We start from the raw sequence: 25,145 nt of genomic DNA on the forward strand, positions 1-25,145 counted from the left end.
AAGACGCAGGCAAAGTACCTATTCAACTCTTCTGCTATTTCCTTCTTCCCCATAATAAATTCACCCGTTTCTGTCTTCAACGGCCCAATTTTAGTCTTAACCATTTTTTTCTTTTCACATATTATCATCCTTTTATATTTTTGGCCAGTTTGCCTTCATACCTCATTTTTTCTTTATGTATTGCCTTTTTAGTTACCCTCTGTTGCTCTTTAAAAGTTTCCCAGTCCTCTGGCATTCCACTCGTCTTTGCTATGTTATACTTCTCTTTTATCTTTAAACACTCCTTAACTTGCCTTGTCAGTCACAGCCGTCCCTGCCTCCCCTTAGGATTTATCTTCCACTTGATCCTGCACTTTCTGCATTATATCCAGAAATACCTGCCATCATTGTTCCACTGCCATCCCTGCTAGGGTATTGAACCATTGAACTTTGGCCAGCTTTTCCCTCATAACTCCATAGTTCCCTTTGTTCAACTGCAAAACTGACCCTTCCGATTCTCCCTTCTCCCTCTCAAATTGCAGGTTAAAACTTACCATACTACGGTCACTATCTCCTAATGGCTCCTTTTACTTTGAGGTCCCTGATCAAATCCGGTTTGTTGCACATCCATGGCTTCTTGTTCTAAGAAGCCATTTCTGAGGTACTCCACAAACTCCCTTTTCTTGTGGTCCAGTACCATCCTGATTCTCCCAGTCTACCTGCGTGTTGAAATCCCCATAACAACTGTAGCAACCTTTGCGACAGGCCAATTTCAACTCCTTATTCAACTTGCATCCTACACCCAGGCTACTGTTTGGACTACCATATTCGTAAAGGTGGCTGAAACTGGAAACCTGATATACCTCAAATTTGATTATTTTTATCATGTTTCCTCCACTAACTTGATTGAGTTTTTAGAAAAGATAACAAAGAAGATTGATGGAGGCAGAGCTGTGGACGTTGTCTATATGAACTTCAGCAAAGCGTTCAACAACATTCCGCATGGTAGACTGGTTAGTAAGGTTAGATCACATGGGATCTAGTGGAAGCTAGCCAATTGGATACAGAATTGACTTGGAGTTAGGAGATAGAGGGAGGTGGTAAAAAGTTGCTTTTTGGGCTGGAGGCCTGTGACCAGTGGTATGCCAAAGGGGTCGGTGCTGGACCCACTGCTTTTTGTCATTTATATAAATGATTTGGTTTTAAAAAAGGGGCATAGTTAGTAAGTTGGCAGGTTATGCCAAAATTGGAGGTGTAGTGGACAGTGTGGAAGATTGTCACAGAGTACAACAGCACCCTGATCAGATGGGCCAATGAGCTGCATTGATAAATGCGAGATAGGGAACACCAGGCCAATCCTTACGCAGGAATAGTAGGACCCTGGAGCATGTTGCTGAACAATGTGACTTAGGGGTCAGGGGCATTGTTCCCTGGAAGTGGAGGCACATGTAGACAGTGGTGAAGAAGGCACAATTGCCTTCTATTGTCAGACATTGCATACAGGAGCTGAACGCCATGTTGTGGCTGTACAGGACATTGGTGAGGCCACTTTTAGAATGCTGCATACTATTCTGGTTGTTCTGCTAAAGGAAGGCTATTGTTAAACATGAGAGGATGCAGAAAAGATTTACAAGGATATTGTTGAGACTGGAGGGTTTGAGTTATCAGGAGGTTGGTACAATTACAACATTTTTAAAAGGCATCTGGATGGGTATATGAATAGGAAGGATTTGGAGGGATATGAGCCAAATGCTGGTAAATGGGACTAGATTAATTTAGGATATCTGGTTGGCATGAACAAGTTGGATTGAAGGGTCTGTTTCTGTGCGGTATGACTCTATGCAAGGATTTACAAACGAGAAGTTATAAAAGAAACATCTTCCAGCTGCTCTCCTGTATGTTTTGATCATTGAAGAATCCAGTATTACAGCTGTGTGTGTGCTGTGTTCAACAAGAAAAATAGCAGATGATCTAATGGGCAAAATGTCTTTGAGTCATGGCACAGAAGCAAACATTGGAGTGGTGTTGCTTTAAATTCTTGTTGCAATCTTTCCTTGTTCATCAGGGAATTGCGATACTGTTTAAAACCAACCAAAGCCAAACTTTGTACATCTTGCAAAGCCATCAACTTTAAAGTTGCTGCATTGTTTTCTATGGTTAAACAGATTGCAGAAAACAAAGAATTAATAAGAGGTGAAGTGTAAAGTAGTAAATTGCTGGAAACAAACCCAGTTGTAACCTAATCTAGGGCTTGAAGTGATCTCTTATGGGTTGGTTATGATAAGATTCAATTCAAAAGTAATATGTTGTTGGCACAAGCACTGTGCAAGTACAGCATTCTGATCAGACTGAATAGCATCCTCTTAAAGAGCTGAGATGCTGAATGGTTTAAATCTGTTACAGGGTTTCATGAAATTCAATCTTGTTCTCCATCCCGACAGTGTTCACTCCGAATCAATGCCGCCTTTGTTGTCATGTCTTAGACAGGAAGGTCCATTTCACCATTTCATTCAAAGAGCAAACTTAATGGAAAAATATTAAACAACATTTCAAAATAATACATCCGTTTACAGAGTACCCAGAATTAAATAGATCTTTGTGACTAGAGCAGGCAAGAAATATCAATCAATCTTTGAATTTAAAAAAAATTAATTTTAACTGTCATCAGGTGGGTCAATTTCCTTATTAACAAAAAAGTTGTTTGGAGAAGTACATTTTAAGGATGCTCTACATGGTAACTTGCTGCAATCATGGATAACTTTGGATTCAGAATTTCAATTTGAAAAGAGAAGCCACTCAAACCTAGACTTGGAGCATGTCTGATTCCTGGGATGAGGGGGTTTTCTTGAGAGCAAGGGTTGGACTTGTAATTTAGAATGATAAAGTAAGATTCACTTTTTATCATTTAATACGCCTAAGGATCTTGACAGGGTGAGTGACACGAGGATGTTTTCTCTCTGGGCTATCCTAAAATGATAGGACATTGTTCTCTACTTGAGTCAAAACTCAGCATGGTTATTCTGTGGAATTATCTTACCCAGAGAGTAGTGGAGGTGTTGATTGCTGAAATAATTTTAAGGCTGATTTAGATTCTTGAACTAATAAGGGAGTCAGAGGTTAGGGGATTAGACAGGAGAGTTGACCTCATCCATGATCTTACCAAATGGAAGAGCAGGTTGGAGGGAGTGAGTTATCTACATCTTATTTGGAAAACACTGAGAAATTTGACAACAGTATCTCTTTTTTTCAAATTGGTGGGACTGCCCCCTCATTTAGCTGTTGTGATCTCGAAAGTAGAGAAAGAAGTGAAACTGAAAGCTCTGGGAGTTACTGGAAATTGAAAGAGTGACAACTCCACAAACATCTAGCATTTTGAACTCTGCAGCACCGAAAGAGGATGGAAATCATTATTTATGAAGCGACTCTCAGAAAATTTCAGTTTGTCTCAGCGGCGAATTTGGAGACAGGTAAAAAGCGCTGTGGTGAGGTTTAAATCCGAATTAGTGACTGTAAGCTACGTTGCACATAAATGAAACAAAGAACTACGGATGTTGGAGATGTGTAAACTAAACCCATTGTTAGCAAAGCTCTGCAGGTCTGATAGCATCTGTAAGGAGAAAGCGACATGTTTGTCAAGGTTATCGGCAATTTGTCTCGAGATAAATATTTGGTAGAGTGGTCTTGGAGTTGTGTTTCAGGGATGATCACCTCCATAATGAGGTACGCAGCGTTGAATGGTAGATCAGTACCTCATTTTAAAAAGAGAGTCAATGTCTCCTTTGAAAGGCAATTAGCTACAATAAATCGATCATTACATTGTGTTCATTAAAATAGAGGGAGAGAATTGTAAGCAATAATTCTTCTTTGACTGTCCTCAGCACCACCTAACAGCAGGCTTGACATACTATTGGGAGAACCTCTCAAAGCACTCTTGACATTTAACCAGTATGACTTATGTTACCATAAACAATGGGGTTTAGGCCAAGTACTGCAAAATGGATTAGTTTTTCAGACTTTTTGCTGATCGGCCAAATGACTTCCTTCCATTCTGTCAATGTGTGAGAAACTGGCAGCTAGCTCTGTGCCTATCCTTTAAGTTGAAGATGAGCAACCAGATATGCAGATTAAACTTGCAAGGAATTTAATCAAAGGAAATCCTTTGGGGAGGAGGGGGAAGTATGACCAGGGTAAGTGCAACCATGTCCTGATGGGATGCTCCTTTTTAGAATTTGCTTTTCCCAAATAATTGTGACGATTTTGTAACTTCTAGCCTGATCCTTTTTTTTTTTGGAAATACTTAAGCAGATTTTTGCTGGACAACATGACATGTTTTGCAGATTTTATGAGGAGAATGTAGCGCACCAGTGCAGTGATGTATTCCAGATCATAATGTGTGATCTGTAGTTCACAAAGTGTGTAATCAGACTGATCAGCTTTATTTAATGTAGAGGATACCAGGAACCAGAAAGGCAGATGCCTGTAGAATGGTTCTTAATTCAATAGCTTTACTTTGCAGCTCAGCCCCTTTCAGTAGGTGGTTGATTTGGAAGCAGCTCCCTCTCTCCCCCTCTCTATCTCCGTCTCCTTCTCTGTCTCTCTCTATCTCTGTCTTGCTCTTGCTCTCTGCTCACGTCTGGAAACTTGCTTTGAATAGGGTGGTGCTAAATGCCAATAGCAACACTGGGCGAACTTCTCTTCCTGCTCCCCGAAGTCTCCTGGAAAGTCCCCAAATTCTCTCTATCCAGTTCCTCCTTCGATGAATTTCAGGATTTTTGCCTCTGCTGCTCTCTCGGGCAGTCCTTCCCCAGCAGTGATCACTTTTTTTTTGTGCAGAAAGCTTTCTAATCCGATCCAAATTTACCCACTTGAATTTCCTGACACTCCATCCTGCTTTCATGATTTTTATAGTATTTCTATATAGTTAAGCCTCCTATTTGGCTTTTATTACCCTTTGCATTGTGTTTGGCAGGACATTTAGTAAGCACTAATATGCTAGAATTCTTGCATTTCTTTCAACTTCATCCTTTTCTGTATTGAAGCCTTTTTTTCTGTACGTCGGACATCCATTTCCTCTTGTGTATGACAGTTTGCATCATTTCCTTTTAATTGATCTCTGCCATTGTCAAGCTCAAGTCATACATTTTGACTGCTTTCTCCTGTTTCCAGTGGCCCTCCCATATGGAGTCAGATGCAGGTCCAAACAATTTGCATTGAGTTTCTGAATCTGCATTGGGTTTTTTTGCAATGGGTGCAAAGTATTTACAGCATAGAAATAAACCTTCAGCCCAACAAGTCTGGATGTTTGAATTAATTGCAAATTCAACCCCTGCCTATTGTCTCTTGTAGGAGATCATAAAACATCCTGTGGCCATGTGATAAAATCCAGTGGTCTGAAGGAATGGTGCAAGGCTCTTCTAGATGAGGTGAGTTCACAATTATTCTCTAGCACAGGGCACATGGACTTGCAGCTCCAAGATTGGTCTCTTAGATTGATGGGAGTGGATGGTAAATTTGCCCAATTTTCACCAGTGAGAGTCTCTCCATATTCCATTTCGGTCACCTTCATGGCCTCAGAATTTAACCAAACACTGAAATGGGCAGAAGCAATTGGAGGGTGAAGTACCAAGCACTAAATCTGCTACACTCCATTTTTCTTTTTCACAGAGAAGGTAACCAGCTGTTCCCGGAGGATGACATATTCAGTAAAGAATCTCTGAGGAGGATGAACTTAAATTAAACATTTCTAAAATTAATTGGGACCTGGTATTGGGTTTCTAGTTAGTTGCAGTATGTCTGTGATGGAGGCAATATTCTTTCAGACTATCCTGCAGAAAGTACCAAGATATTGAGTATATGCCATCAATCGATGGGTGTGAGCAGGTACTGTATGAACTTGGGTGCAAGTCAAGTTTCTAAACCTACATCTTTGATCAAAACCACAGGATGCTGACTTTTACATGAGAAGCTTTTTGGAGAGGTTAAAATACACCTCTGCAACAGTGTGACTGAGAGTTTCCAAGTCAGACACAGTTCTCACCAACCCCACCTGCAAACGTAAACCAAAGGGGCCAAAACAGGAAGTTTTGTTATTAAAGTTTAATTATTAATAAGGAGTCGAACATTAATTTGTATTTACTAAGTTAATCAAATTTAGCAAAGTCATCAAAAACAAAAGCCAACTGAACAAATTTGTGTAGTTTCAGATAGTTTTTTACACTAGAGAAGAGTGCTCAGCAGCAGAACATACCTGGGATGTGTATTGACATAGTTAAATCTTACCTTCCTCCTCACCATCTAAATCAAAATCACAACCACCTATTGAATGGCACCATCAAACAAATCATCAACGTCACCTTTTATTGGTCTGGAAACCATCATTGTGTTAACCTTTTTAAATGCGTTACTTATCCCATATTCTCTGAATGACTTGACCGTCTCAATTCTGATTTCATCCCAGGGCTCTTCACACAGGCTTGCTAACATCAGAATCCCAATACTTGTCTCCCTTGGAAATATCTATGAAGCTTCACAAAATTTCAGATGCCTCTTGCAGTTTGCATGGTGTTCTCCTATGAAGGATGGTCAAGCATTGTAAACAGTCAATGGACTTGAAAATATCTTGAAAAGTTTGTTTAGATACATTAAATTATTGAGCAAGAGGGTAGATCACCAGGGCTGATGCATGATCATAGTTTTGCAATCTAATTTCAGTAACGCCAGCATTAACAAAGTGTGGTTTAGCGTGTGTTAAGGCAACACACATTTTACCTTTTGGGACTGTAGACTGCAAAAGGAGAGTTGGGCACTCCAAATGGCTAAACACACGAAGAGGATTTTTGTGTCTTCAAAGTCAATTGGGATTGTGTGGTGTACATTTTAGCTACGCCAGATTGTTACTTTTTGAGACATCAAGGTGGATTTGAAACCTACAGGTATCAGATGTTCCTAGATGGTTTTAAAAACAAACTGCTGAACAGCCTTTGGACTAACCCAACTGCAGTTTCACAATTCAGATTGTGATATAACTAGAGGCATCCAGAAGTCTGCAAACAAGAAACGCATTTTCCCCCTTCTCACACTGAGTGGAAAAAAGTTATTAAAAACCTGGAGAGTCTAGACGGAGAATCCCAATATGGGAAAAGGCCTAGGCCCACTCAATTGGCCATTGAATTGAAGATTGACCATTCCTGCTGGTGTCACGTGCACCAGATCGCCAATGGCTTGAATCTCTAGATGGGGCACAATTGTCTGCTTTGAAGCTCAATGACTTTAAATTTTAAATGGGCTGTGTTTCTGCTGTTCCTTTATGATACTCTTCAAGGGGAGGGATTGACAGGAACACAGACCCCACCAGTGAAGTGGCAGGTTTGGCTGCATGAGCTAATGTGCACAGACTTGAGGAGTGGAGCAGCAGCCTTCGACACTGTGCTGTTCTATGATTCTCTCAATGAGTCAGTCACAATCAGGGTGAGCTGGCCTTCGGCAGCAAGTACAAAATGTTTGGATTTCTTGGGCTAAAATCAGATCCACTTCTCCACAAGATTAATAAAAATAAAATCCAATTTTTCTTTGGCCAAATGTTGTGGCTAAACTTTACACAAGATTGTCCATTACAGTTTTGTATCATGGATAAGCCAGTTCCTGGGATAAAATTAACTTTCTGAAATTTGAAGGGTGTGACTTGATTGATGTTCATCCATCCTTTCAAATACATATTCACACTGTCCCACTGAGGGTTAGTATTCACAGCTGAATATTGACTCTGATGGGAACTAAGCCACATCTTGCCTGTTTTTTTTTCTGTAAAGGTTCTGAATTAATCAATTAGATTGCAGTCTTGATGGGCGCTCCACGTGTAAATTGTTTGAATGTCTCAATTAGATTTCAGCCAGTAACTCTCTCTTGAGGTTTCCAATGTTTGGCATATTTTTAAAAAGTGAAACTCTGACTTGCCTGAAGACTGCACCTTATCATAGATGCACCTGTTGGTGATTGTCACAAGACTCTGCCTTGGTGCCTTTCCATCTCTGACTGTCTGGGGACTCTGAGCTGGGAATGAGTTTGACCACAGTCATTGGTTCTCTTTATAGGGTGGCTTCACATTTAATTGCCCTAAGTGTGCAAAGGAGTGGCCGTGGCAGGAAGTACGGAAAATTGCGCAGTTGACCCAGGATGAATGTAAGTCGTTTGAGGAGCAGCTTAACAGGATAATGAAACCCAGAGCAGAGTCGTACAAAAAGGTAACCTGAGTGTTTTTTCTCAATTGATTTAGAGTTGAGTGATTTCTGTTTTTAAATCAAAATATTGACTGGTGTCTAATAAAATCAAACCTGTCCTTTTGATGGGTTGTTGAAGCAAAGTTGCCTGGATGTTGAAATGAGATGGATAGATCCATCACTCGTTAATTAGCATAAAGCCATCCAACACTGGGCGACTTGTTAGCAATAAGTAAAGTGATGACAGTCCCAGAGGCCGAGAGAGGCCACTGGTCGTGGGAGATACACACTGCTGACGATGAAGGAATGAGAAAAGCATATTTGTAATGGGCTTGATCAAGAGATCTGCGAAAGAGAAAGAAGGCAGTGACTAAAAGTGGGATGGGGGTGAGGGGAGGGAAGGCATGAAGAAGCAAAACAAGTGATAGTGTCAAACCATAATCTAGTTACAAAATTTCACATATTCTGTTCAAAAGACTATGGATGCAGGGACAATGCAAGCACTGAAGCTTTATAAGTAGGTCCAGTCTGCACAGTGACAGATGCAGTTCAAGTACCGGCCATTGCCAAATGAATGGTGGACCAGACTTGAGGGCTGAATGGCCTACTCATTTTCTCTGTTCTTAGGAATAATCAACACTATGGCAGAAACTTGTACAATTAAACATTCTGAGATCAGAATAGTGTGCTAGCTGTTCTCAGTGGAGAGCACACTTAAGACTGTTCCCATATCCCGCCCTGGTCGAGACTCACACTTGAGTGTATTAGTGAGGAATAACTGCATAGGCAGAGGTGTGAGTTTCCCGATGAGATATTAAAGCAGGGAGCCATCTGCTTGTGCAGGCAGCTGTGCAAGATTCCATGCATTCTTTGGAAGACAGCAAAGGGCATTAACCAAGTGTCCTGGTCAATATCTATCCCTCAATTAGCATTACAAAGCCGAACACCTTATCATTGGCACATTACTACCCACATTCATAGTACCTGGTGGTGCTAAGACCATGAGACATAGGAGCAGAAATTAGGCCATTCAGCCCCTTTGTTCTGCCATTTAATCATGGCTGATAAGTTTCTCATCCTCATTCTCCCTGTAACCGTTGATCCCCTTGACAATCACGAATCTATCTCAGTCTTAAGTGCGCTCAGTGATATGGCCTGGATAGCCTTCTGTAGCAGTGAATTCCATAGATTCACCATTCTCTGGCTGAAGAAGTTTCTCCTTCTCTCCATTCAAAGATCTTCCCTTTACTCTAATGTTGTGCCCTCAGGTTCTAGACCTCCTGTGCAGAACCTTTGTCAAAGGCCGCCTTGATGTTCAGGTAGATAACATCCATTGGCTCTCCTTGGTCCAACCTGCTAGTTACTCCCTCAAAGAATTCTAGCAGATTTGTCTGGCATGAACTCCCCTTGATGAAACCATGCAGACCTTGCTCTGTTTAACCGTGCACTTCCAAGTATTCAGAAATCTCATCCTTCACAATGGATTCCAGGATCTTACCATATGGAAGGAGGGTGGTACGTGTGTGGAATGAGCTGTGAGAGGAAGTGTTGGGGTCTGGTACAATTGCAGCATTTAAAAGGCACCTGGATGGGTATATGAATATGATGGGTTGGGAGGGATTAGGGCCGGGTTGGGATATCTGGTCGGCATGGACAGGTTGGACCGAAGGGTCTGTTTCCGTGCTGTACATCTCTATGACTGTATAACCCAGGTTAGGCTAATTGATCTGTAATTTTCCGTATTTTGCCCTACCCTCTTTTTAAACCGGTGTGTTACGTTAGTGATTTTCCAGTCTCCTGGGACTGTCCCTGATTCTAGTGATTCCTGAAAGATCTCTCAAACAAACCAGAAGGGGTCAGTAGTTTATTTTAGTTCTGTGCTGTCTGCTCCAAATGTAAATGATACCATTCTGTCTTTCAGTTCTAAACTTATATTCCTGTGGTTTTCATTCTTACCATAAGTATTTATGTCACACTTCCTCATTTTGTTTCTCAGTGTCCAAACTGTCGTCTCTACGTACAGAGGATGGATCCGGAGAAGCTGTGTGTACAGTGTCTGCCTTGCTCAGAGAAATCAAACAAAACCATTCGGTTTTGCTGGGGCTGTCTGAGGGAGTGGAAGAACCCTGATGCGCAGAGTAATAGCTGTGGTAATACATCCTGCAGTCTGACAGCTCTGCTTCTGAGCTGCGATACAATCGATGACCAGGCCAGCCCAGTGTATGGGTGTCCCAGCGTCCGGGCTTGCCCCAGCTGTGAGGCATTAATGCAACACTCTGGGGGACGCTGCCCTAGTGTCTCATGTCCCAGTTGCCACTGTCGGTTTTGTTTCCGGTGCCTTGAGTCATTTGGACACCATAGAGGAATACAAGCTGGCTCAAGTCGTTGCTGTATTGTTGAAAGGCAAGAACTCACTGGCCAAAAGGTCGCCAGTAGCCACATGCCACTGTATAATGAGGCTGAATTGATAACTCAGTATTTATTAGAGAGAGCCTTTCACAGGGAGCGGCAAAGGCACAGCCAGGCAAGAAATGTCCACTTACAGCAACAGGGAAACCAACAGCCTGGGGGCCCCTGTGTAATTTTCTGACCTGCATTAGGGAAAGTCCTGTTTAATAGCCCACTGATACAAAATGGAAGCTTCATTTGCTGTAATGTCTTTATTCTCTGCTGCCTTCTAATAGCAGATTTTATTAATTATACACTCTCTTTCCCCAGTTCTCCCACTGCACTCTCAGTGACCATTCCCCTGTGCTAAGCTTGGACAGTAAAAAGGAAGCTGATGTTGCTCTCAATCACCCATCACAGGGGATTCAGAAATACTGAAATTCTAGCAGGCAACTTTGCCCATTGGGGTCTCAGTAACTAGTGAGGAATTAACTTACTCCTTACATTGGACCTTGGATGTTTGCAACAACAAGGTAACCCCATGTCCAAGCTGTAATGATATCGTACCTTCTGAAAGCTGAAGTCCTACCTTCAGGATTAATTTAAGTTGGCATGGATGAGGTGCATCAAAGGAACTGTTTCCGTGCTGCACGTCTCTATAACTTACTATTCACTATGGGGATCAGCAGTTCCTACTAAAGCTTCCTATATCTGACTGCTGGTAAGCCACTGTTCAGTGCTGAGATATATATATTCCAGGTTAAAGAATGGTGTCACTACACTGATGTGTTTTCTAGTGAGATTCTCACTTCATGAGGAATTTCACTCCCCGCTTATCCCTCTTGTGGATAGTTCAGCTTATCCCAATTCCCTGCTGAAGGTATAAGCACCATCTGATCAGGTTGTGCATTTCAAAACACATGCAGGTACTGTATAGAAACAGTTGTTCTCCTGTCATTTCTGTCTCTTTAGTCTCTGTTCTGGTCAGTAACACCTTGTCATAAGAGACAGGTGTTTTGAGAGTACAGCTTTGTCCTGGTGACTATGTAGACCTGACTAACTTCCGCTCATCGGTTCATATATAGAAGACGACACCTTTTTATTAAAAAAAACCCATAGGATTCTTCCAGCTACACAAAACGTTCCTCCTTCAATTCCTCTGAATTCTAGTCTGTAACCTCTTCATATCTGTCTTTCTGAACTCATCCTTGCTTTACAGTACAATTTCAATATAGACCTGATTAATATTCCTGAATCTCCTGTAGCATCTTCTGGTTCATTGAAGTGAATTTGAAATACTCATTCATTTATATCAGTTGGTGTTACCTCAGTCTCAGTATCTAGTGCTATAGAGTCATACAGCGCAGAAAGAGGTACTTCAGGCTATCGTGTCTCTACTGACCAACAAATACCAGATTACACGAATCCCATTTACCTTCATTCCCTCATTTGAAACCCCCAATATTTTATTACTATGAACAAATTGAAAGGTTATATTGGTCAGTCATGATGATGTCACTCTGCTATTTCTCACTTGCTTACTAATCACCCTTTCGCAATCTCCACGACTTGCATTAATCATTTTTCCAGATTTTTTTTTTGAACATTGCAGTACAACATCAACCGGCTCAAGATCCAGCTGAGGAAATTCTGAGGTAACGGAGAGGGGTAAAATAACAGGGAGATCAATTTATTTTAAACTTGTTCAGTAGATTTCTCCATAGCTCCTGAATTTTGTTTGTCACTGAACTAACTGGGATAGATTTCGGGGCTTTTCCCTCACCCTTTCTGCAGTAAACATCACAGCACTTTGCTGTGGGGCCACAAATAACCATCAAGGACTTCCTTTGGACAGAAAACTCCAGCAGCAGCAGGAGAACCACATCGACTGGGAAGATTAGATTAGATTAGATTACTTACAGTGTGGAAACAGACGCTTTGGTCCAACCCGTCCAGGCCGACCAGATATCCCAACCCAATCTAGTCCCATACAGTTAGAATGACCACCTCAGGAGACAGACGGGATGCAATTGATAGAGAACCCTTCATTTTCCAGGACTTCCCGGGAGCCAGACAACTATGCCATGTTCTTCATAGTCCGCAACACATTTTTGATGAGGATGAGCACCTCGCCAAGACCTTCCCCACACCTTCACTTCTCGCCTTTAAACAACCACCAAACTTTAAACAGACCATTGCTTGCAGTAAACTGCCCAGTTTTCAGGACAATATCGACCACAACACCGTACAACCCCGTCAGGGCAACTACTAGAAGACGTGAAGAATGGGTGGCACGGTGGCTCAGTGGTTAGCACTGCTGCCTCACAGCGCCAGAGACCGGGGTTCAATTCCCACCTCAGGTGACTCTGTGTGGAGTTTGCACATTCTCCCCGTTTCTGCGTGGGTTTCCTCCCACAATCCAAAAATGTGTAGGTTAGGTGAATTGGCCACGCTAAATTGCCTGTAGTGTTAGGTGAAGGGGTAAATTTAAGGGAATGGGTCTGGGTGGGTTGTGATTCGGCGGGTCGGTGTGGACTTATTGGGCCGAAGGGCCTGTTTCCACACTCTAAGTAATCTAATCTAAATTATACACGGGGACGCTGCCCATCATTTGTGCAGCAAGTACCCATGTGACAGGCCCAACGTTGTCTATCTCATCGGCTGCAGGCAAGGATGCCCCGAGGCATGGTACCTTGGTGAGACCAAACAGAGGCTGTGACAATGGATGAATGGACTCTGTGCAACAATAACCAGACGGGGGTGCTCCCTCCCAGTCGGGGAACCCATCAGCGGTCAGGGATGTTTGGCCTCGGATCGTCGGGTGACCATCCTCCCATGCAGACTTCGGGATATGCAACAACGCAGAGTGACTGTGCAGGGGCTGATAGCTAAGTTCGGTACCAATGAGGATGGCCTCATCTAAGAACTTGGGGTCATGTTTTAAGTTATCTCAAGAATGTGACATAAAGGAAATTCTGGGATTTGCATATGAATGAATCGAAACCTGCAACCCATTCTAAATATTGAAAGATTTGACAGCAAGCTAGGTTTGTTCAATGTATCATTTTAATTGCATGACACTCTGATATTTTGCTATAAATTCTGTGTTTCATGATCCTGCCGCACTAGTTAGTTTACGAAGGAGCAGCACTCGGAAAGCTAGTGCTGTACTTCCAAATAAACCTGTTGGACTATCACCTGGTGTTGTGTGATTTTTAACTTTGTCCACCCCATCCAACACTGGCACTTCCTCATCATTTCAATCCCAAGCACTGGGCCAGCTGTTGTACGATCTCATTGAATATCTCAGTCCGGAATTCTGCCCGAGAAACACCAAGGGACAGATTTAATACTTTGAAGGTGTGAGAGACATTGTGGTCAGAGTTGATTCTACCACATTGAGGTGCATGTCCAGACCCTGCAGACTTTGAGAGAATTGCCCCGGCCACCGAAGATTCCAACGAACAAGTCCACTCTGTCTGGAACTCTCCAAAAGGATTGGTGCTGAGTCCACTATTTTTTGTCAATTATAGAAACGATTTGGATGTGAGCATAAGAGGTATAGTTAGTAAGTTTGCAGGTGACACCAAAATTGGAGGTGTAGTGGACAGCGAAGAGGGTTACCTCAGATTACAACAGGATCTGGACCAGATGGGCCAATGGGCTGAGAAGTGGCAGATGGAGTTTAATTCAGATAAATGCGAGGTGCTGCATTTTGGGAAAGCAAATCTTAGCAGGACTTATACACTTAATGGCAAGGTCCTAGGGAGTGTTGCTGAACAAAGAGATCTAGGAGTGCAGGTTCATAGCTCCTTGTAAGTAGAGTCACAGATGTTTAGGATAGTGAAGAAGGCGTTTGGTATGTTTTTCTTTATTGGTCAGAGTACAGGAGTTGGGATGTCATGTTGCGACTGTACAGGACATTGGTTAGGCCACTGTTGGAATATTGTGTGCAATTTCTGGCCTCCTTCCTATTGGAAGGATGTTGTGAAACTTGGAATGGTTCAGAAAAGAGTTGCAGAGGAACCTGTATTATCTGAATGTCAAATTATCCAAAGAAGATCTTAAAGTCCCGATAAAAATTTCACATCAAAGAGGTGTTTCCAACACTGATCATGTCTTTTGTTTACAATAATTAAAAATGAGCACCACTTACTGAAATGTAGCTGACAACAGTCCTGGACATCAATGGAAGCCCAGGTTCCATCTCCAAATGCTCTCTCTCTCTCTCTCTCTCTCTCTCTCTCTCTCTCTCTCTCTCTCTCTCTCTCTCTCTCTCTCTCTCTCTCCCCCCCTTGAGTTCTGCATAGGGGTGTACCTTGAACACCTTCCCCAGGTAATCTCTCCAACATTGTCCTGTACAGGGGAGAGGTGGCACTAAAATGTTTTGTGTCTGTGTACGTGGTATTTTGAGAATTATCCTCTTTCTCCCCACCCCCGCCACCAACAAAAGGCAGAAGCAGTCTTGCTGTTAGTGTCCAGTCCAGCTGTGTGTGTGTGAGGGGGGGCAGAGTTGAATGGGGTTGGGGGGGTGGGCTTGGACGGGGTTGGGGAGGGTGTGGATTGTACGGGGACCAGGGCAGGGGTTGGTGAAGTTAGGGCAGACGGGGGAGCAGGGGTCTCGTACGCGGTGTTCTACTGCCTAGTCTCCTGAATGGAGAGTGGACTTAACAAGTGCTCACTGTGTCAGACACATTGAACTGATTGGGGTGGGGGGTGTCAGCAATGCTGCAGGTCCCTTACACATGTGTCTGTCTGCTTAAGAACAAACCCTGAGATAGAGAGAGGGAGCAGGGCAGGCAGAGTGAGGAGAAAGAAAAGTTCAGAAAACTCAGAGTCTCCGAGGAGAGACATTGAATCAATTAACCGAATAATCAATTATCTGAGTGAAATAGTGCTCGCCCATCTCGTTCAGATAATTGAGGTTCCTCTGTACAAGGATGTTGCCAGGGCTGAAGGGTTTGAGTTATAGAGAGGCTGAACAGGCTGGGGCTATTTCCCTGAGATGTCGGAGGCTGAGGGGTGACCTTACAGAGATTTATAAAATCATGAGGGGCATGGATAGGGTAAAGAGACAGGGTCTTTTCTCTGGCATGGGGGAAGTCAAGAACTAGAGTCATAGAGATGTACAGCATGGAAACAGACCCTTCGGTCCAACCCGTCCATGCCGACCAGATATCTCAACCCAATCTAGTCCCACCTGCCAGCACCCGGCCCATATCCCTCCAAACCCTTCCTATTCATATACCCATCCAAATGCCTCTTAAATGTTGCAATTGTACCAGCCTCCACCACTTCCTCTGGCAGCTCATTCCATACACGTACCATCGTCTGAGTGAAAAAGTTGCCCCTTAATTCTCTTTTATCTTTCTCCTCTTACCCTAAACTTGTGTACTCTAGTTCTGGACTCCCCCACCCCAGGGAAAAGACTTTGTCTATTTATCCTATCCATGACCCTCATAATTTTGTAAACCTCTATAAGGTCACCCCTCAGCCTCCGATGCTCCAGGGAAAACAGCCCCAGCCTGTTCAGCCTCTCCCTGTAGCTCAGATCCTCCAACCCTGGCAACATCCTTGTAAATCTTTTCTGAACCCTTTCAAGTTTCACAACATCTTTCCGATAGGAAGGAGACCAGAATCGCACACAATATTCCAATAGTGGCCTAACCAATGTCCTGTACAGCCACAACATGACCTCCCAACTCCTGTACTCAATACTCTGACCGGTAAAGGAAAGCATATCAAACACCTTCTTCACTATCCTATCTACCCGCGACTCCACTTTCAAGGAGCTATGAACCTGCACTCCAAGGTCTCTTTGTTCAGCAACACTCCCTTGGACCTTATTATTAAGTGTATAAGTCCTGCTAACATTTGCTTTCCCAAAATGCAGCAGAGGGCACAGGTTTAGGGGAAAGATATAAAAGAGACCTAAGGGGCAACGTTTTCACGCAGAGGGTGGTGCGTGTATGGAATGAGCTGCCAGAGGAAGTGGTGGAGGCTGATACAATTACAGCATTTAAAAGACATCTGGATGAGTATATGAATAGGAAGGGTTTAGAGGGATATGGGCCAAGTGCTGTCAAATGGGACTAGGATATTTGGTCGACATGAATTAATTGAACTGAAGGGTCTGTTTCTGTGCTGTACATCTCTATGACTCTATTTCAACCCATTACTTCAGACGGTTTTGCTGTGTTTGGGTTAATAACTACTGAGGGAAAAATAGAAGATTAGGATAACAAATCTAACTTCTGAGAGACTACTAAACTGATCCCCTCCTCTGCAATTGCATGTCCTTCAGACCATTTGTACAAATTCGACCCTGATCTACTATACTGCTCTCTAACCGGGGTACTCAATGCAATCCTAAATCTGCACACCCATCTTCCCACTCTCCCAGCTCATGGTCTGGCACACTTCTCCAACCATGTTCCAACAATCAGCATCTGACACACCATCCTGGGACCAAAACAATCCCTTTCTCCCTCTGCTGCATGTTGTGCCACACTCCCTGGAGGACCCTGACTTTCCTACGCTTCCCCGCTGTCAGACCAGACACCCTATCCCTCACCACTGGACCTGATCTCACCCTCTTTCTCCTCCCCACAATTTCCACTCCCAACCTGGCACCTGAGACCAACCACTGCCACTTGGAATGGCATTAACCACTCCATCACTTACCGACCATCTTCCCCACCTGGCATCATACCCAAACTATCACAAATGTGTAAGAAACTAATTAAACCACCCACCAGGGTGATCCTTTAGTCTGACTGAGTGCTATTTAGGATTGAAGCAATCCACACCAGGTTTCATCATTAACAGGACATTACCCTATTTATTCCAAATACACTGATCCTTTGCAAGTCACAAGGGAAGAAAACGAAAAGGTTAATCATCTGCTGCTGTAAACTTTAAACTGTACCCCAGAAACATAGATGTATTCACCATGCAACAGACAAAAGATAGATGATTTGATCCAAAGGTGGAGTGGAAAATGTAAACAAGGAAATTAAAATTTTGCAGCTCTGAAGTCCAGATCATGGTCGGTTAAATTGTCTTTCTTAGTTCCTTTGACTGTAGCAACAATGACCTGTTGTCTGTAAAGCTATGGTCATTCTTCACTTTGATAGCTGATTGGTTTGACCTAGAATTCTAATACAAGACCTTCCTTTTTGGTTCCTTGTTGTTTTGCCTTCCTGTTTGTGCAGAGAAGGGTGAATGACGTTTTCTGCTCACTCGCTCCTGCTCCCACCAGTTTGTAATAAACTGCAGCTTGTCCAGTCTGAGGGTTGTCATCAGGCAGTTTTTCCTTAACGTCTCCTGGTTCTGCTCAATAATATAACAAACTCATTGCTTCAAAACAGCATTGTCTAGCACAGCGAGAAATATGCACTCTCTGATTTTTACAAATTGCAACACACTCCTGGTATGTCAACTATATCTGACTTCCATTCCATTTAATAGACCAAAAAGGGAAGCATGGAGCCACCTTGTACCCTGACCTGTCGCCTACCTGACAGGAGCTGCCAGAGTTGGCTGTCTATAGTCTAGACGTTTAAATTAAAGAACATGGCAACTACTGTTGTGAAGGAACGAGCCTATTGTTTGACACTCCCAGACAATCCTATATGACACGGAACCTGTTAGATTTAAACTGTGTTCCATATTTCTAAAGAACCGTAATCAGATTTCTTGCCAGAAACGCAGTTTTTTTTAAATGGAAAAATTATGGAAACGAGGGTGGCATTCTGATTGTAATTGCCACTCCTTGGAAAATCTGGAACACTGTTGCTTCAAATCTCCGGGATTATACGTACACTTAGTCCATTTGTTAAAAAAAGGCATGAGTCTGCATGACAACTGCACAACAGGTTGATATCGCTCCTTGGTATTGCAACTGTACAATTCAAGATCAGAGATGGTTACAGAGACTGGTGAACTCGGCCCAGACAATCACAAAGGCCAACCTCCCCTCTATAGAATCCATCTGTCAGACCCGCTGTCAAGGAAAGGCCGCCAGCATTCTCAAAGATCCATCCCACCCTGGCAATGTTTTTCTCCAACCTCTACCATCGGGGAGAAGGTACAGAAGCCTGAACACATGCACCAGCCGGTTTCGAAACTGGCTACTGTTGTTAGAATACCAAATGGACACACAAACTCTGAACATTCACCAGCACCTGTGTTTTTGTTTTTGCTGCTGTTAACATATTATTTACTGATCCATGCTACCTAACTCTCTGATCTGCCTGTATTACTCACAAGACAAAGCTTTTCACTGTGACTCAGTACACGTGACAATAAATTCAATTCAATATGGTTTGAACAATAAACTCAATTTTGTCTTCTGACCACTGATGCCAGAATGAATGAGCTGTTTCCATATCATATCCTGCAACCTGCAATGAAACCATGTTGCGACCTGCTAACACACTGGCCCAGGAGGTCAGTGCTCTGACACTATCACTATATACCTGTACTGCACTGGAACCAAACTCATGCACACATAATATTACACTCTGTCCTTTCTCAGCACGGTCTTTCACCATTTGTCACTTTGCTCATCAGCCCTAGTGGAGCAGATCAGCAAGTCACGTTTTACATTCCTGAATTAGAATACATTGCACTTCTTGTTGAATACTTTATCGAGCAACTTACTGTTTGGACAGCGAATAAGTGTTGCATAGTAAATCTTTTTAAAGAGGTCAAGATGCCATAGTTTTAGATGACCACTGAGCTGCTGTCTCAATACAGAGAGACGGCTGGTGGTGAGTTTAACCAGAGGGTCACTATGCCCGAGGTAAGGGGCCAGTACTGGAATTGAACATATGCTGTTGGCACTACTCTGTGTTGCAAACAAGCCGTTCAGCTAACTGTCACCCACTTAAAGGTTGTAATTACAGGAAGTGATCTATAGCTTTTACAGAGTGGAGAATATAAGGCAATAAAACATAGGAGCAGAAGTTAGGCCATTCAGCCCATCAAGCCTGCTCAGCCATTCAATGATGGCTGATTAGTTTCTCAACCCCATTCTCCCACTTTCTCCCTGTAACCCTTGATCCCCTTGAGACTTAAGCACCTGTCTCTATCTTAAATACACTAATTGACCTGGCCTCCACAGCCTTCTGTGGCAATCAATTCCATAGATTCATTACTCTCTGGCTGAAGAAGGTCTTCCTTTTACTCTAAGGCTGTGCCCTTGGGTCCCAGTCTCTCCTACCGATGGAAACATCTTCCCACCATCCACTCTATCCAGACCATTGAGTATTTGGTATGTTTCAATTAGATCCCTCTTCATCCTTCTAAACTCTATCAAGTATAGACCCAGAGTCCTCAAACATTCCTCATATGTTAAGCTGTTCATTCCTGGGACCATTCTTGTGAACCTCCTCTGAACATAGTCTGGGTCCAGTACATCCTTCCTGAGATATGGGGCCCAAAACTGCACACAATACTCCAAATGTGGTCTGACCATAGCCTTATCGAGTCTCAGAAGTACATCCCAGCTTTTATATTCAAGCCTTCTCTAAAGAAATGCCATCATTGTATTTGCCTTCCTAACTACCGACACAACTTGCATGTTTGCCTTGAGAAAATTCTGGTCCAGAACTCCCAAGTCTCTTTACTTCAGACTTCTGAATTTTCTCCCCATTTAGAAAATATAGTTGGAATGGTTGCCTCAATATCTTTTACAATGCATGTTTTCAGAGTGAATATCCTTGTTCCAAGATATTTTGAAATCAACCTGTTCAGAGACTTTCTGGCACACGTCTGGAAAAGGTGGGGCTTGCACCGGGCCTCTGGACTCAGAGGCAGGGAAACTACCACTGCACCAGAAGGGCCTGACATACTAGTTAAATTCAAGAGTATGGTGCTGGAAAAGCACAGCAGGTTAGGCAGCATCCAAGGAGCAGGAGAATCGACGTTTTGGGCAAAAGCCCCTCATCAGGAATTCCTGATCGAGGGCTTATGCCTGAAACATTGATTCTCCTGCTCCTCAGATGCTGCCTGACCTGCTGTGCTTTTCCAGCACCACATTTTCAACTCTAATCTCCAGCATCTGCAGTCCTCACTTTCACCCATACTGGTTAAATGCTATCCTTGTGAAATATATGCATCTTAATTTAATAAAACTTTTCCAACAGGTAAATCAGCAGTATGTTCCATACCAAATGGGTGGCAATGTTGCTGAGTACACAAAGAAAGTGGGTTGTTGAGGTGATTAGCACAGAGGCATTTACAGGGATAGCATAGGAAGCACATGAGAGACAAATAAATAGTAAGATCTGCAGATGAAGATTGATGGAGGGATGGCTCACAGGACAACACTTCCAGCACAACTAACCGAAACGTAACCAAGGAGAAATAAAAGCAAAATGCTGAGCAAACTCAACAGCTCTGGCAGCAATTTTTTATTTATTCATTTGTGGGATGTGGGCGTTGCTGGCTGGGCCAGCGTTTATTGCCCGTCCCTAGCTGCCCTTGAGAAGATGTGGGTGAGCTGCCTTCTTGAACCGCTGCAGTCCACCTGCTGTGAGTTGACCCACAATGCCATTGGGGAGGGAATTCCAGGATTTTAACCCAGCAACAGTGAAGGAATGGTGATATATTTCCAAGTCGGGATGGTGAGTGTCTTAGAGAGGAACTTGAAGTTGTCCAATATCTGCTGCCCTTGTCCTTCTAGATGGGAGTGGTTGTGGGTTTGGAAGGTGCTGTCTGTGGGTCTTTTGTGAATTTCTGCAATGCATCTTGTAGATAGTACACACTGCTGCTCATGAGCGTCAGTGGGGGAGGGAGTGGATTCTTGTCGATGTAATGCCAATCAAGTGGGCTGCTTTGTCCTGAATGGTGTCAAGTTTCTTGAGTGTTGTTGGATTTGCACTCATCCAGGAATGTGTGGAGCATTCCACCACGCTCTTGACTTGTGCCTTGTTGATGGTGGACAGATTTTGAGGATTCAGGAGGTGAATTTACTTGGTGCAGTATTTCGAGTCTCTGACCTGCTCTTGTAACCACTGTATTTATGCGGTGAGTCCAGATGAGTTTCTGGTAAATGATCTGCCCCAGGATGTTGTTAGTGGTGAATTAAGTGATGGTAACACCGTTGAATGCCGAGGGGTGGTGATGGTCATGGTCTGGTTTTTGTGTGGTGCGGGTGGGCCGGCATGGTGGCTCAGTGGCTAGCACTGCTGCACCAGGGACCCAGGTTCAAATCCTACCTCAGGTGACACTGTGGAGTTTGCATGTTCTCCCCGTGTCTGCATGGGTGTCCTCCCGTGATCCAAAGATGTGCAGGTCAGGTGAATTGTCCTTGCTAAATTGCCCATAGTGTTAGGTCAATTAATCAGGGGTAAATGTATGGTGGGGGAATGGGTCTGGGTGGGTTACTCTTCGGAGGATCTGTGTAGACTTGTTGGGTCAAATGGCCTGATTCCTGTAGGGAATTTAATCTAATCTAATCTAATGTTACTTGCCATTTGTCAGCCCAAGCCTGGATTTTGTCCAGAACTTGTTGCGTTTGAACATGGGCTGCTTCAGTGTCTGAGGAGTTGTGAATGGTGCTGAAGATTGTGCAATCATCAACGAACATCTTCCCTTCTGACCTTATGACAGAGGGTGTGTCATTGATGAAGCAGCTGAAGGTGTTTGGGCCTAAGACACTACTCTGAGGAACTCTGTGAAGATGCCTTAGATCTGAGATGATTTACCTCCAACAACCATGACCATCTTCCTATGTATCAAGGTATGACCCCAGTCACTGGTGAGTTTGCCCCCATTACCCATTAATTCCAGTTTTGTTAGCGCTCCTTGATGCCACACTCAGTTAACTGCAGCCTTGATGTCAAGGGCTGTCACTGGGATTCAGTTCTTTTGTCTATGTTTCAACCAAGACTGTAATGAGGTCAAGAGCTGAGTGGCCTGGCAGAATCCAAAATGGACGTCACTGAGCAGGTGCTGCTGGTTAACACTGTTGATGGACACCTTCCATCACTTTACTGCTGATTGAGAATAGACTGACGGGGTGGTAATTGGCTGGGTTGGACTTGTTCTGCTTTTTATGAACAGGACATACTTTGGCACTTCCCACCTTGTCGGGTAAATACCAGTGTTGTATCTGGACTGGAACAGCTTGGCTCAGGGAATGGCAAGTTAGAGTCATCATGTCATAGAGTCCTACAGCACAGAGACAGGCCCTTTGGCCCAAAGTGGTCCATGCTGACCAAAATGTCCGTTCACGCTAACCCCATTTTCCTGCACGTGGCCCATATCCTTCTAAATTTTTCCTATCCATTTATTTGTCCAAATCTCTCTTAAATATTGCTAATGTTGCCACCTCACTCACTTCTGCTGGCAGCTCATTCCATTTGTGTACTCCCCTCTGTGTAAGAAAGTTGCCCTTCAGGTTCCCTTTTATTCTTTCCCCTCTGACCTTAAACTGATGCCCTTTAGTCATCGATTTCCCCAACCCCAAGAAAAAGACTGAGTGCCTTCACCCTATCCATGCCTCCATTGATCTATAAAATCTTCGACTTCTATAAGATCCTCCCTCAGTGTCCTATACTCTAAAGAAAAAGTCCTATTGACCAACTTCTTCCTGTAACTCAGACTGTTGAGTCCTGGCACAATTCTTGAAAATTTCTTCTGCACTCTTTCCAGTTTAATAACATTTCTCCTGTAGCAAAGTGACCAAAACTGAAGACAGTACTCCAAGTGTGGCCTCACCAGCATCCTGTACAACTGCAACATAACTTCCCAACTGCTATAATCAATACCCTGACTGATGAAGGCCAGTGTGCCAAAAGCCTTCTTCACTGCCTTGGCGACCTGTAACTCCACTTTCAGAGAACCATGCACCTGAACTCCAAGGTCCCTCAGTTCCATTACACTCCCTAAGTCCCTATTATTCACCATGAAACTCCTGCTTTGATTTGAGTTTCAAAAATGCAAGCCCTCACCCTTATCTATATTAACCTCCATTTACCATTTCTTTGCCCACTTCCCAGCTGATCAAAGTCCTGCTGCAATTTCTGAGAACCTTCCTCACTGTCCACGATTTTGCCTATTTTAGTGTCATCTGCAGACTTACTAATCATGCCTTATACATTCTCATCCAAACCATTGATATAGATAACAACAGCAATGAGTCAAGCACCCACTCCTGAGACCCTCCACTAGCTCCACTCTAGTCTGACAAGAATCCTTGCACTATTACCCTCTGCTTCCTACCATCAAGCCAATTGTGTATCCAATTTGCCAGCTCGTCCTGGAACCTTATCAAAGGCCTTACTGAAATCCAGATAGACCACATCTACCGCCCTACCCTCGTTAACCTTCCTGGTTACTTCACCGAAGAACTCTAACCAAATTTGTGAGGTATGATCTCCCACACACGTAGCCATGCTGACTATTCCTAATTGAACTCCATCTTTCCAAATGCATGAGTATCTTATCTCTCAGAATCTTCTCAAGTAATTTACCTACCACAGATGTTAGGCTCACTGGTCTAGAGTTCCCAAGTTTTTCTTTGCAGCCTTTCTTGAATAAGAGCACAATATTTGCTACCCTCCAGTCTTCTCATGGCTAACAATGATGCAAAAATATCAGCTGAGGCCCGTGCAATTTCTTCTCTAGTCTTGTGCAGTATTCTTGGATATATCTGGTCAAGATCAGCAGATTTATTCACTTCATACACTCTAACACCCCCACTACTGCGATATGGATTCTCCCCAAGATATGATCACTAACTTCCCCAAATTCCCAAGCCTTCATGTCTTTCTCCATGGTAAGCACAGAGGAGAAATATTCATTGAGAACCTCACCCATCTCCTGAGGTTCTACACATACATGCCCCCCTTGGTCATTGAGGAGCTCTATTCTCTCTCTAGTGATTCTTTTTCCTTTAAAATACTTGAACAGCCTATTCCTGCCAATCTTGCTCTAACCTCACAGGAACATATAGACCTCTAACTATCTCACTTTAAAAGGCCTCCCACTTGCCGGAGGTCCCTTTGCCTGCAAACAAATACTCCAATCAACCTCTGCAAACTCCTGTCTAATTCCAGCAAAATTTACCTTGCCCCAGTTTAGAACTTCAACCTGTGGACCAGGTTTGTTCTGGAGCACAAGTCTTCAGTACAATTACCGGAATGTTGTCAGGGCCCAGAGCCTTTGCAGTATCCAATGCATCCAATCGTTTCTTGATATCACGTGGAGTGAACTGAATTGGCTGAAGATTGGTATCTGTGATGCTGGGGGCCACTGGAGGAGGCCAAGATGGATCATCCACTCAGCACTTCTGGCTGAAGGTTGCTGGGAAAGCTTCAGATGTTGTTTTGCACTGATGTGTTGACCTCTTCCATCATTGAGTTTGGGGATATTTGTGGAGGCTCCTCTTCCTCCGGTGAGTTGTTTAATCATCCCCCACTATTCACGGCTGGATGTGGCAGGACTGCAGAGTTTAGAACTGATCCATTGGTTGTGGGATCACTTAGCTCTGTCTATGACTCACTGCTTAGGCTGGTTGTCAAGCAAGTCGTCCAATTTGGTGGCTTCACC

General features: G+C 43.4%; 1 protein-coding gene across 1 annotated transcript; it reads left to right on the plus strand.

The window, feature by feature from the left end:
* The first annotated feature begins 3,376 nt into the window (after positions 1 to 3,376).
* LOC140496226 (probable E3 ubiquitin-protein ligase RNF144A-A) lies at positions 3,377 to 13,057 on the plus strand. The gene is made up of 4 exons (XM_072595727.1): positions 3,377 to 3,446; positions 5,326 to 5,402; positions 8,070 to 8,219; positions 10,192 to 13,057. The coding sequence occupies exons 1-4, from the start codon at positions 3,377 to 3,379 to the stop codon at positions 10,783 to 10,785; spliced, it is 891 nt and encodes a 296-aa protein (XP_072451828.1). The 3' UTR covers positions 10,786 to 13,057.
* Positions 13,058 to 25,145: the final 12,088 nt, after the last annotated feature.

The sequence above is a fragment of the Chiloscyllium punctatum genome, chromosome 26, assembly GCF_047496795.1.
Source record: "Chiloscyllium punctatum isolate Juve2018m chromosome 26, sChiPun1.3, whole genome shotgun sequence".
In the NCBI taxonomy this organism is placed as follows: domain Eukaryota; kingdom Metazoa; phylum Chordata; class Chondrichthyes; order Orectolobiformes; family Hemiscylliidae; genus Chiloscyllium; species Chiloscyllium punctatum.